A 14,366-nucleotide genomic window follows, 5' to 3' on the forward strand; every position below is an offset into this window, starting at 1 on the left:
CTGTGAACCTAAACACACTACAGTCAACTGGGCCTTTAAATAAAACACTGTGAACCTAAACACACTACAGTCAACTGGGCCTTTAAATAAAACACTGTGAACCTAAACACACTACAGTCAACTGGGCCTTTAAATAAAACACTGTGAACCTAAACACACTACAGTCAACTGGGCCTTTAAATAAAACACTGTGAACCTGAACACACTACAGTCAACTGGGCCTTTAAATAAAACACTGTGAACCTAAGTAAACACAAAATGCGCACATTGCTGTGGAATGCGGAGGGCTTTGATTAGTCTGACGGGCACCACAGCAGCTCAGAGGCTTCACATCAAAAACAAAGAGCTGGTGAGAGAGAGAGAGAGCAACAGAGCGAGGAAAAGAAACCGGCCTGTCTGGTTGAGAACAGAAAACCAAAGATTATGGATGAGGAACCAGTGAGCTCCCAAGATTTACACCCACTCATATGTCTGATGAGGAAGTTAGCGTCCTCGGTCAGCAGCTCACAGTTGTGAGACGTTTTTGTGTGTCTCACCATCTAGATGGGTACAGCTGGCCTACACCGTCTAGATGGGTACAGCTGGCCTACACCGTCTAGATGGGTACAGCTGGCCTACACCGTCTAGATGGGTACAGCTGGCCTACACCGTCTAGATGGCTACAGCTGGCCTACACCGTCTAGATGGCTACAGCTGGCCTACACCGTCTAGATGGCTACAGCTGGCCTACACCGTCTAGATGGCTACAGCTGGCCTACACCGTCTAGATGGGTACAGCTGGCCTACACCGTCTAGATGGGTACAGCTGGCCTACACCGTCTAGATGGGTACAGCTGGCCTACACCGTCTAGATGGGTACAGCTGGCCTACACCGTCTAGATGGGTACAGCTGGCCTACACCGTCTAGATGGCTACAGCTGGCCTACACCGTCTAGATGGCTACAGCTGGCCTACACCGTCTAGATGGCTACAGCTGGCCTACACCGTCTAGATGGCTACAGCTGGCCTACACCGTCTAGATGGGTACAGCTGGCCTACACCGTCTAGATGGGTACAGCTGGCCTACACCGTCTAGATGGGTACAGCTGGCCTACACCGTCTAGATGGGTACAGCTGGCCTACACCGTCTAGATGGGTACAGCTGGCCTACACCGTCTAGATGGGAACTTAGTTGGTGCTTCCTGCTTTAGTTTTTGCTTGTAAGCAGGAATCAGGAGGACAGAATTGTGGTCAGATTTGCCAAATGGAGGGTGAGGGTGAGCTTTGTACGTATCTCTCTCTGTGTGTAGGAAAGGTGGTCTAGAGTTGGGGGTTTTCCCCTCTGGTTGCACATTTAACATGCTGGTAGAAATTGGGTCAAATGGATTTCAGATTCCCTGCATTGACGTCCCCGGCCACTAGGGGCGCAGCCTCTGTATGAGCTTTTTCCTGTTTGCTTATTGCCTTATTCAGCTCATTGAGTGCGGTTTATGGTAGTAAATGGAAAGCTATGAAAAAAAATATATACTGTATAAATACCTCTAAGTAAATAGTGTAGTCTACAGCTTATCATGAGATACTCTACCTCAGGTGAGCAAAACCTCGAGATTTCCTTTAATATTAGATATCGTGCACCAGCTGTTCTTTACAAATAGACACAGATCGCCACCCCTTGTCTTAGCCGATGTGACGAAAACCCCACCAGCTTGATGTTATCCCCGTTGTCGTTCAGGCACGACTCGGTGAAACATAAAATATTACCGTTTTTAATGATCGTATCTAAATTTGTCATCCAGTGATTGTACGTTGGCTAATAGAACCGATGGTAGAGGCAGATGACCCACGCATATAAAACATAAAAATGCTGCCCCCTGGTTTGCTTAATATAAGGAATGTTGAAATCCTTTTCGCTTTTGATACTTTTAAAACCAAAATACCTTTTTAGACTTTTTTTTACTCAAGTAGTATTTTACTGGGTGACTTTCACTTTTACTCAAGTATGACAGTTGGGTCCTTTTATTCCACCGCTGGAAAACACCCTACACCTCCATCTGTATGCAGACACACACTCCCCATTTAAGACACCATGTTCTCCATGACAACCAGAAACAAACAGAACATCACTCCTCATTAAGACACCATGTTCTCCATGACGACCAGAAACAAACAGAACATCACTCCTCATTAAGACACCATGTTCTCCATGACGACCAGAAACAAACAGAACATCACTCCTCATTAAGACACCATGTTCTCCATGACAACCAGAAACAAACAGAACATCACTCCTCATTAAGACACCATGTTCTCCATGACAACCAGAAACAAACAGAACATCACTCCTCATTAAGACACCATGTTCTCCTGGAGACCGGCCCAAGCACGTTCTCTTTTTTTCAATTCTGGTAAGAAGGTCTGACGGCCAAATGGCACCCTATTCCTCTAATGTGCACTACTTTTGATTAGATCCAGGGGGAATAGGGTGCCAGACCCAGGGGGAATAGGGTGCCAGACCCAGGGGGAATAGGGTGCCAGACCCAGGGGGAATAGGGTGCCAGACCCAGAGGGAATAGGGTGCCAGACCCAGAGGGAATAGGGTGCCAGACCCAGAGGGAATAGGGTGCCAGACCCAGAGGGAATAGGGTGCCAGACCCAGAGGGAATAGGGTTCCAGACATATCCCTGGTTAATTACCAGTGAGTAAGGTGGACCCAGGTACCTCTGGGTGTTTACTCTGTGTTGTAGTGTATTGTGGGGCAGTGTTGGCGTGAGTAAGGTGGACCCAGGTACCTCTGGGTGTTTACTCTGTGTTGTAGTGTATTGTGGGTCAGTGTTGGCGTGAGTAAGGTTGGTCCCAGGTACCTCTGGGTGTTTACTCTGGGTTGTAGTGTATTGTGGGTCAGTGTTGGCGTGAGTAAGGTTGGTCCCAGGTACCTCTGGGTGTTTACTCTGGGTTGTAGTGTATTGTGGGGCAGTGTTGGCGTGAGTAAGGTTGGTCCCAGGTACCTCTGGGTGTTTACTCTGGGTTGTAGTGTATTGTGGGTCAGTGTTGGCGTGAGTAAGGTTGGTCCCAGGTACCTCTGGGTGTTTACTCTGGGTTGTAGTGTATTGTGGGGCAGTGTTGGCGTGAGTAAGGTGGACCCAGGTACCTCTGGGTGTTTACTCTGGGTTGTAGTGTATTGTGGGTCAGTGTTGGCGTGAGTAAGGTGGACCCAGGTACCTCTGGGTGTTTACTCTGGGTTGTAGTGTATTGTGGGGCAGTGTTGGCGTGAGTAAGGTGGACCCAGGTACCTCTGGGTGTTTACTCTGGGTTGTAGTGTATTGTGGGTCAGTGTTGGCGTGTCTGTAGGCAAAGAGAGACTGTTGTCAAAGGGTGTTCCCTCTGGCCTGCAATCTGAAGAGCAAATGTAAACTTTCTCCCACTTTAAAATGTTAATTTAGTTATGTATTGATGTCAGTGGCAGACTAAGTGAAAAAGTGACTTCAATGGAAGTTTGGATTCAACTTAATTTGTGATATCAACTCTGAGCCTCACCGCTAACATCACACAGCCAAACCTGTCTGTTACATCACCTCAACAATATGTATGTTAATGTGTGTAAAACTCTGAGCCTCACCACTAACATCACACAGTCAACCTGTCTGTTACATCACCTCAACAATATGTCTGTTAATGTGTGTAAAACTCTGAGCCTCACTGTTCACCACTAACATCACACAGCCAACCTGTCTGTTACATCACCTCAACAATATGTCTGTTAATGTGTGTAAAACTCTGAGCCTCACTGTTCACCACTAACATCACTGTATAACAGGTAAATATCACATGTCAACGATATCTTCTTTCCTGTTTCCAGAGAGACCTCCAGCATCCCTCTCATCCCGCTGGGTCTGAAGGAGACTAAAGAGATGGACTTCTCTGTGTCATTCAAGGTAGTACAGACCTCCGTTTCACTACTTCTTCACTACCTGTACATTTCAGATCATCTTATCCAGACCTACATGCATTCAGGTTCTCTTATCCAGACCGACACAGTCAGGTTCTCTTATCCAGACCGACATGCATTCAGTCAGATCATCTTATCCAGACCTACATGCATTCAGGTTCTCTTATCCAGGCCGATCTACAGTCAGGTTCTCTTATCCAGACCGACGTACAGTCAGGTTTTCTTATCCAGACCAACACAGTCATGTTCTCTTATCCAGACCAACACAGTCAGGTTCTCTTATCCAGACCGACGTACAGTCAGGTTCTCTTATCCAGACCGACGTAAAGTCAGGTTCTCTTATCCAGACCGACCTACAGTCAGGTTCTCTTATCCAGACCGACATGTGTTCAGTCAGGTTCTCTTATCCAGACCGACGTAAAGTCAGGTTCTCTTATCCAGACCGACATGCGTTCAGTCAGGTTCTCTTATCCAGACCGACCTACAGTCAGGTTCTCTTATCCAGACCGACATGCGTTCAGTCAGGTTCTCTTATCCAGACCGACGTAAAGTCAGGTTCTCTTATCCAGACCGACCTACAGTCAGGTTCTCTTATCCAGACCGACATGCGTTCAGTCAGGTTCTCTTATCCAGACCGACATGCGTTCAGTCAGGTTCTCTTATCCAGACCGACCTACAGTCAGGTTCTCTTATCCAGACCGACATGCGTTCAGTCAGGTTCTCTTATCCAGACCGACATGCGTTCAGTCAGGTTCTCTTATCCAGACCGACATGCGTTCAGTCAGGTTCTCTTATCCAGACCGACATGCGTTCAGTCAGGTTCTCTTATCCAGACCGACCTACAGGCAGGGCATTCAGCGAAGGTTCAGCAGCTGTTTCACAATTCCTTTGACAGCGATCTCTATTCTCCATTTGTTCAGTAGTATGTAGTGGATATATAAGCAATATGTTGTGTCCCAAATTGCAACCTACTCCCTATTTTATGCACTACTGTTGGCCCCTGGTCAAAAGTAGTGCACTACGGGGGAATACAGTGCCATCGGGATCTAAACCATTTGTTCAGCATTTCATCAGGTTCAGTAGATTCAAGTTTAACCCTGTGATGTTTTGACCCTCGGCAAACAGCTTTATTATTGTCAACTAGGTCACATCTCTGTCAACCAGGAAATGACAACCGCCCACTTAGCCTACCGGTGGTGGGGAATACCATGATGTCACCTTTATACCGCTGTGAGGTGCAGATAAGGACTTGGCAGTATCTAGATGATTGACTTAGGCTACGTCCCAAATGGGACCCTATTCCCCAGATTGACCAGAGCCCTTGTGGGTCCTCCCTTGTGGGCTCTCCCTTTTGGGTCCTCCCTTGTGGGCTCTCCCTTGTGGGCTCTCCCTTGTGGGCTCTCCCTTGTGGGCCTCCCTTGTGGGCTCTCCCTTGTGGGCTCTCCCTTGTGGGCTCGCCCTTGTGGGCCCTCCCTTGTGGGCCTCCCTTGTGGGCTCTCCCTTGTGGGCTCTCCCTTGTGGGCTCTCCCTTGTGGGTTCTCCCTTGTGGGCTCTCCCTTGTGGGCCTCCCTTGTGGGCTCTCCCTTGTGGGCTCTCCCTTGTGGGCTCTCCTTGTGGGCCTTGGTCAAACATAGTGCACTAGGGAATAGGGTGCCATTTGAGACGTGGCCTTCCTGTATCTGTCTGTTAAGTCCTACTTCTAGCCTGTAATCAACTAGCTTTAATGACCAGGTGTCAGTGACATACTGTCTGGTTGCTAGTCAGGAGACACAACGCTGATCGTCACGGGGCTAGAGAGACACTGATGCTGGGTTCGACTCAGGTTTGGTTGGGTCTGGTGAGGGCTCATGTGTGGTTGGGTCTGGGGAGGGCTCATGTGTGGTTGGGTCTGGGGAGGGGTCAGGTGTGGTTTGGTCTGGGGAGGGGACAGGTGTGGTTGGGTCTGGGGAGGGGTCAGGTGTGGTTGGGTCTGGGGAGGGGACAGGTGTGGTTGGGTCTGGGGAGGGGACAGGTGTGGTTGGGTCTGGGGAGGGGACAGGTTTGGTTGGGTCTGGGGAGGGCTCAGGTTTGGTTGGGTCTGGGGAGGGCTCAGGTTTGGTTGGGTCTGGGGAGGGCTCAGGTTTGGTTGGGTCTGGGGAGGGGATGGGACATGTTTGGTTGGGTCTGGGGAGGGGAGGGGACATGTTTGGTTGGGTCTGGGGAGGGGAGGGGGCAGGTTATGGTTGGGTCTGGGGTGGGCTCAGGGACAGGTTTGGTTGGGTCTGGGGAGGGCTCAGGGACAGGTTTGGTTGGGTCTGGGGAGGGCTCAGGGACAGGTTTGGTTGGGTCTGGGGAGGGCTCAGGTGTGGTTGGGTCTGGGGAGGAGTCAGGTGTGGTTGGGTCTGGGGAGGGGTCAGGTGTGGTTGGGTCTGGGGAGGAGTCAGGTGTGGTTGGGTCTGGGGAGGGGACAGGTTGGTTGGGTCTGGGGAGGGCTCAGGTTTGGTTGGGTCTGGGGAGGGCTCAGGTTTGGTTGGGTCTGGGGAGGGCTCAGGTTTGGTTGGGTCTGGGGAGGGGAGGGGGCAGGTTATGGTTGGGTCTGGGGTGGGCTCAGGGACAGGTTTGGTTTGGTCTGGGGAGGGCTCAGGGACAGGTTTGGTTGGGTCTGGGGAGGGCTCAGGGACAGGTTTGGTTGGGTCTGGGGAGGGCTCAGGGACAGGTTTGGTTGGGTCTGGGGAGGGCTCAGGGACAGGTTTGGTTGGGTCTGGGGAGGGCTCAGGGACAGGTTTGGTTGGGTCTGGGGAGGAGAGGGGACAGGTTTGGTTGGGTCTGGGGAGGAGTCAGGTTGGTTGGTTCTGGGGAGAGGTCAGGTTTGGTTGAGTCTGTGGAGGGGACAGGTTGGTTGGTTCTGGGGAGAGGTCAGGTTTGGTTGAGTCTGGGGAGGGGTCAGGTTTGGTTGAGTCTGGGGAGGGGTCAGGTTTGGTTGGTTCTGGGGAGAGGTCAGGTTTGGTTGAGTCTGGGGAGGGGACAGGTTGGTTGGTTCTGGGGAGAGGTCAGGTTTGGTTGGGTCTGGGGAGGGGAGGGGACAGGTTTGGTTGGGTCTGGGGAGGGGAGGGGACAGGTTTGGTTGGGTCTAGGGAGGGGTCAGGTTTGGTTGGGTCTGGGGAGGGGTTGGGTCTAGGGAGGGGTCAGGTTTGGTTGGGTCTAGGGAGGGGTCAGGTTTGGTTGGGTCTGGGGAGGGGTCAGGTTTGGTTGGGTCTGGGGAGGGGTCAAGTTGGGTCTTGGGAGAAGTCAGGTACACACATGTTAAAGCACCCTGGACTGGTGTTTTGATGGGCTGTTGGCTCTATAACACAGTGGGTGGTGTTTTGATGGGTCGGTGGCTCTATAGGACAGTGGATGGTGTTTTGATGGGTCGGTGGCTCTATAACACAGTGGATGGTGTTTTGATGGGTCGGTGGCTCTATAGGACAGTGGATGGTGTTTTGATGGGTCGGTGGCTCTATAGGACAGTGGATGGTGTTTTGATGGGTCGGTGGCTCTATAACACAGTGGGTGGTGTTTTGATGGGTCGGTGGCTCTATAGGACAGTGGATGGTGTTTTGATGGGTCGGTGGCTCTATAGGACAGTGGATGGTGTTTTGATGGGTCTGTGACTATAGGACAGTGGGTGGTGTTTTGATGGGTGGGTTGTTCTGTTCTGGTGTGTTGACGATGGCCTCCTCTCTGTTCTGGTGTGTTGACGATGGTCTCCTCTCTGTTCTGGTGTGTTGACGATGGTCTCCTCTCTGTTCTGGTGTGTTGACGATGGTCTCCTCTCTGTTCTGGTGTGTTGACGATGGTCTCCTCTCTGTTCTGGTGTGTTGACGATGGTCTCCTCTCTGTTCTGGTGTGTTGACGATGGTCTCCTCTCTGTTCTGGTGTGTTGATGATGGTCTCCTCTCTGTTCTGGTGTGTTTTTCCAGGACTTCATCCTGGAGCACTACAGTGAGGATGGCTCCAGCTTCGAGGAGGAGATCGCTGACCTGATGGACCTGAGACAGGTACTTTCACCATCGGTCTCTTAGAAATCTACATTGTCCGAGTGAAACTGGGTTCTCTATGGAATCACCCACCACACAGAGAACGGTCTTGTTGTATTTTGACCCTCTTTCCCCACCATACCCACAGGCCTGTCGTACCCCCAGTCGCAATGACGCCGGCATCGAGACCCTGGCCAAGTACTTCAGCCACATACCTCTACTGGAGAGCCGCTTCTTCTCCGCTACCCGCCAGATGGGAATCTTCTTTACTTGGTATGTTCCACCTCACTGTCTCCAATGCCCCGTCAATCATGGTCTGACCCAGCCCAGGGGTCCAGGTATCTGTAGTAGCTTCACCTCACTGTCTCCAATGCCCCGTCAATCATGGTCTGACCCAGCCCAGGGGTCCAGGTATCTATAGTATCTTCACCTGACTGTCTCCAATGCACTTTTTGCCAGTCCTGTCTGGTCTAGCGACAGTGGGTTTGTGCCCATAGGCAACGTTGTTGCTGGTGAGGACCTGCCTTACAACAGGCCTACAAGCCCTCAGTCCAGCCTCTCTCATCCTATTGCGGACAGTCTGAGCACTGATGGAGGGTTTATACCCATAGGTGATGTCTGGTGAGGACCTGCCTTACAACAGGCCTACAAGCCCTCAGTCCAGCCTCTCTCAGCCTATTGCGGACAGTCTGAGCACTGATGGAGGGTTTATACCCATAGGTGATGTCTGGCGAGGACCTGCCTTACAACAGGCCTACAAGCCCTCAGTTCAGCCTCTCTCAGCCTATTGTGGACAGTCTGAGCACTGATGGAGGGCCTCTCTCCAGGGGTCAACATGTCTGTCTCTCCAGGGGTCATCATGGTGTTATGGTTCCACTAGTGACCTCTCTGTCGGTCTCTCCAGGGGTCAACACAGTGTTATGGTTCCACTAGTGACCTTTCTGTCTGTCTCTCTCCCAGGTATGACTCGTTCACAGGTGTTCCAGTGTGCCAGCAGAACGTGTCTCTGGAGAAGGCCAGTATTCTGTTCAACATCGGCGCCCTCTACACCCAGATCGGCACGCGCTGCAACCGCCAGACGGGCTCCGGCCTCCAGGATGCCATCACAGCCTTCCAGAAAGCTGCAGGTGAGGAGACATTAGAACCAGTTGGCTGTGTCTCACATGACACCTTATTCCCTCTATGTAGGGAATAGGGTCCTGGTTATAGGGAATAGGGCCCTGGTTAAGAGTAGTGCACTATGTAGGAAATAGGGTCCTGGTTAAGAGTAGTGCACTATGTAGGGAATAGGGCCCTGGTTATAGGGAATAGGGCCCTGGTTATAGGGAACATTTCATAGTTTTCAAATGTCATGTCAGGAAAAACTCTATGGACTGGCTACTGGTAAAGATGAACCATTTAACTCTCAATCAATCAATCAATCAATCAAATGTATTTATAAAGCCTTTCTTACATCAGCTAATATCTCAAAGTGCTGTACAGAAACCCAGCCTAAAACCCCAAACAGCAAGCAATGCAGGTGTAGAAGCACGGTGGCTAGGAAAAACTCCCTAGAAAGGCCAAAACCTAGGAAGAAACCTAGAGAGGAACCAGGCTATGAGGGGTGGCCAGTCCTCTTCTGGCTTCTCTAGTTTCCCATGCATCATGTCCCACAGTACAGTACTGCCCCTCGGCAGTCAACCCAAACTAGGACAGTACTGCCTCTCGACAGTCAACCCAAACTAGGACAGTACTGCCCCTCGGCAGTCAACCCAAACTAGGACAGTACTGCCCCTCGGCAGTCGACCCAAACTAGGACAGTAATGCCCCTCGGCAGTCGACCCAAACTAGGACAGTACTGCCCCTCGGCAGTCGACCCAAACTAGGACAGTACTGCCCCTCGGCAGTCGACCCAAACTAGGACAGTACTGCCCCTCGGCAGTCGACCCAAACTAGGACAGTACTGCCCCTCGGCAGTCGACCCAAACTAGGACAGTACTGCCCCTCGGCAGTCGACCCAAACTAGGACAGTACTGCCCCTCGGCCTAATGTCGAACGTTAGAAACTGTGAGTACTTGTGGTACCGGGAGTATAAAAGGATTAGCACATTCTCATGTTAAGTTCCGTTTTTATAAATGCAGTTTTGCGTGAAAACTGGCGCATGCATGTTTTGGAGCATATATTGCATCCGGTAGCAATGTTTAGAAATGAGTCCTGAACCACCTGAAGTAGACGTTCACTCCCAGCTATGACATGAGTCCCTCCATTCTCACCTCCCCCACTCTCTCTGTGTCCCCCCCCCTGTAGGAGTCCTCCACCACCTGAAGGAGACGTTCACCCACACCCCCAGCTATGACATGAGTCCCTCCATGCTCAGTATGCTCATCAAGATGATGCTGGCCCAAGCTCAGGAGTGTCTGTTTGAGAAGATCGCTCTGTCTGGCATCCGCAATGAGTTCTTCTCTCTCCTCAAGATGGCCCACGAGGCTGCCAAGGTACATGTACAATACTGAGTCCTTTCCTACAGTCTACAGGCTGCCAAGGTACATGAACAATACTGAGTCCTTTCCTACAGTCTACAGGCTGCCAAGGTACATGTACAATACTGAGTCCTTTCCCACAGTCTACAGGCTGCCAAGGTACATGTACAATACTGAGTCCTTTCCTACAGTCTACAGGCTGCCAAGGTACATGATCAATACTGAGTCCTTTCCCACAGTCTACAGGCTGCCAAGGTACATGATCAATACTGAGTCCTTTCCCACAGTCTACAGGCTGCCAAGGTACATGTACAATACTGAGTCCTTTCCCACAGTCTATAGGCTGCCAAGGTACATGATCAATACTGAGTCCTTTCCTACAGTCTACAGGCTGCCAAGGTACATGTACAATACTGAGTCCTTTCCTACAGTCTACAGGCTGCCAAGGTACATGAACAATACTGAGTCCTTTCCTACAGTCTACAGGCTGCCAAGGTACATGTACAATACTGAGTCCTTTCCCACAGTCTACAGGCTGCCAAGGTACATGCACAATACTGAGTCCTTTCCTACAGTCTACAGGCTGCCAAGGTACATGATCAATACTGAGTCCTTTCCTACAGTCTACAGGCTGCCAAGGTACATGTACAATACTGAGTCCTTTCCTACAGTCTACAGGCTGCCAAGGTACATGAACAATACTGAGTCCTTTCCTACAGTCTACAGGCTGCCAAGGTACATGTACAATACTGAGTCCTTTCCCACAGTCTACAGGCTGCCAAGGTACATGCACAATACTGAGTCCTTTCCTACAGTCTACAGGCTGCCAAGGTACATGATCAATACTGAGTCCTTTCCCACAGTCTACAGGCTGCCAAGGTACATGATCAATACTGAGTCCTTTCCCACAGTCTACAGGCTGCCAAGGTACATGTACAATACTGAGTCCTTTCCCACAGTCTATAGGCTGATACAGACGGATTGATCTTGATTAAATCAGGAATGTAGTTCCACTGTTATCGATAGATGGATGGATGGATTTGTCTGTTGATGTTCAATGGGCAACGTTCAACACATCTGCTTTGCCCTAATGGGGTTAATCTGAGAGAGTTTCACCTCAACGCTGAACGCTTTGCCCTAATGGGGTTAATCTGAGAGAGTTTCACCTCAACGCTAAACGCTTTACCCTAACGGGGTTAATCTGAGAGAGTTTCACCTCAACGCTAAACGCTTTGCCCTAACGGGGTTAATCTGAGAGAGTTTCACCTCAACGCTAAACGCTTTGCCCTAACGGGGTTAATCTGAGAGAGTTTCACCTCAACGCTGAACGCTTTGCCCTAATGGGGTTAATCTGAGAGAGTTTCACCTCAAAGCTGAACGCTTTGCCCTAACGGGGTTAATCTGAGAGAGTTTCACCTCCAACACATCTGCTTTACCCTAATGGGGTTAATCTGAGAGAGTTTCACCTCAACGCTGAACGCTTTGCCCTAATGGGGTTAATCTGAGAGAGTTTCACTTCAACGCTGAACGCTTTGCCCTAACGGGGTTAATCTGAGAGAGTTTCACCTCAACGCTGAACGCTTTGCCCTAACGGGGTTAATCTGAGAGAGTTTCACCTCAACGCTAAACGCTTTACCCTAACGGGGTTAATCTGAGAGAGTTTCACCTCAACGCTGAACGCTTTGCCCTAATGGGGTTAATCTGAGAGAGTTTCACCTCAATGCTGAACGCTTTGCCCTAACGGGGTTAATCTGAGAGTTTCACCTCAACGCTAAACGCTTTGCCCTAACGGGGTTAATCTGAGAGAGTTTCACCTCAACGCTAAACGCTTTGCCCTAACGGGGTTAATCTGAGAGAGTTTCACCTCAACGCTGAACGCTTTGCCCTAACGGGGTTAATCTGAGAGAGTTTCACCTCAACGCTGAACGCTTTGCCCTAACGGGGTTAATCTGAGAGAGTTTCACCTCAACGCTAAAAGCTTTGCCCTAACGGGGTTAATCTGAGAGAGTTTCACCTCAACGCTGAACGCTTTGCCCTAACGGGGTTAATCTGAGAGAGTTTCACCTCAACGCTAAACGCTTTGCCCTAACGGGGTTAATCTGAGAGAGTTTCACCTCAACGCTGAACGCTTTGCCCTAATGGGGTTAATCTGAGAGAGTTTCACCTCAACGCTGAACGCTTTGCCCTAACGGGGTTAATCTGGGAGAGTTTCACTTCAACGCTGAACGCTTTGCCCTAATGGGGTTAATCTGAGAGAGTTTCACTTCAACGCTGAACGCTTTGCCCTAACGGGGTTAATCTGAGAGAGTTTCACCTTAACGCTAAACGCTTTGCCCTAACGGGGTTAATCTGGGAGAGTTTCACCTCAACGCTAAACGCTTTCACCCTAACGGGGTTAATCTGGGAGAGTTTCACCTTAACGCTAAACGCTTTGCCCTAACGGGGTTAATCTGAGAGAGTTTCACCTCAACGCTAAACACTTTGCCCTAACGGGGTTAATCTGGGAGAGTTTCACCTCAACGCTAAACGCTTTACCCTAACGGGGTTAATCTGAGAGAGTTTCACCTCAACGCTAAAAGCTTTGCCCTAATGGGGTTAATCTGAGAGAGTTTCACCTCAACGCTAAACGCTTTACCCTAACGGGGTTAATCTGAGAGAGTTTCACCTCAACGCTGAACGCTTTACCCTAACGGGGTTAATCTGAGAGAGTTTCACCTCAACGCTAAACGCTTTACCCTAACGGGGTTAATCTGAGAGAGTTTCACCTCAACGCTGAACGCTTTACCCTAACGGGGTTAATCTGAGAGAGTTTCACCTCAACGCTAAACGCTTTACCCTAACGGGGTTAATCTGGGAGAGTTTCACCTCAACGCTAAACGCTTTACCCTAACGGGGTTAATCTGAGAGAGTTTCACCTCAACGCTAAACGCTTTACCCTAACGGGGTTAATCTGAGAGAGTTTCACCTCAACGCTAAACGGGGTTCCATCATCTAAGACGATATGGCATCACACTGTCATATCCCGTTGAGGTGTGTCTGACTAAAGAGCAGTGGAACCCCATTCCCTATATAGTGCCCTAAGCCTCTGGTCTAAAGTAGTGCACTATATAGGGAATAGGGTGCCATAGGGCTCTGGTCAACAGTAGTGCACTATATAGGGAACAGGGTGCCATTTGCGATGTGTTCTCTAACAGAACATCTCTGTGTCCCCGTCTCAGGTAGGAGACACCTATGACCAGGTTCACCAGTCTATGAGCCAGACTCCCATCAAGGACAACGTCCCGTTCTTCTGGTCCACCATGGCTCAGGTCAAGACCCACCACTACCGTTCACTGGCACACTACTTCCTGGCTACTGCGCTATTGGACCACCAACGTAAGTCCAGCAGCCGTTAGCCAATCATATCCCTTCTATGCGCGATCCAGAGGGAGAGAGGGAGATTTGTAAATGCCTGTTAGTTACTAGATGAGTTTCCTGGAACAGACTGGAGCAGACTGGTTCTGTTAGTTCCTAGATGAGTTTCCTGGACCTTACAGGAACAGACTTCACCTCTTTCTCAGAGTACTGAGACCTTTCGTTTAATAAAGAGGACAGAGAGACAGAACAGCCCAGAGTACTGAGACCTTTAGATTTATAAAGAGGACAGAGAGACAGAACAGCCCAGAGTACTGAGACCTTTAGTTTTATAAAGAGGACAGAGAGACAGAACAGCCCAGAGTACTGAGACCTTTAGATTTATAAAGAGGACAGAGAGACAGAGCAGCTCAGAGTACTGAGACCTTTTGTTTTATAAAGAGGACAGAGAGACAGAACAGCCCAGAGTACTGAGACCTTTAGATTTATAAAGAGGACAGAGAGACAGAGCAGCTCAGAGTACTGAGACCTTTAGATTTATAAAGAGGACAGAGAGACAGAACAGCTCAGAGTACTGAGACCTTTAGATTTATAAAGAGGACAGAGAGACAGAACAGCTCAGAGTACTGA

The 14,366-nt window shown here is 50.0% G+C and overlaps 1 protein-coding gene across 4 annotated transcripts in view; it reads left to right on the forward strand.

The window, feature by feature from the left end:
- The window catches only part of rhpn2 (rhophilin, Rho GTPase binding protein 2), a 71,982-nt gene that overhangs the window by 34,557 nt on the left and 23,059 nt on the right, over positions 1–14,366 (forward strand). For all 4 annotated transcript variants that reach the window (XR_016492401.1, XR_016492402.1, XM_090223381.1 and 1 more), the window contains exons 4-9: positions 3,836–3,911; positions 7,867–7,944; positions 8,072–8,196; positions 8,884–9,050; positions 10,210–10,397; positions 13,601–13,757. Coding sequence is in view for 2 of the 4 variants with exons in the window: in XM_090223381.1 (XP_090079507.1) it covers positions 3,836–3,911; positions 7,867–7,944; positions 8,072–8,196; positions 8,884–9,050; positions 10,210–10,397; positions 13,601–13,757 (791 nt within the window). In the remaining 2 variants the exon portion in view is untranslated. The remainder of the gene's footprint in view (positions 1–3,835; positions 3,912–7,866; positions 7,945–8,071; positions 8,197–8,883; positions 9,051–10,209; positions 10,398–13,600; positions 13,758–14,366) is intronic.

Source organism: Oncorhynchus mykiss, chromosome 26 (genome assembly GCF_057628025.1).
Source record: "Oncorhynchus mykiss isolate SJ-2025 chromosome 26, ASM5762802v1, whole genome shotgun sequence".
NCBI lineage: Eukaryota > Metazoa > Chordata > Actinopteri > Salmoniformes > Salmonidae > Oncorhynchus > Oncorhynchus mykiss.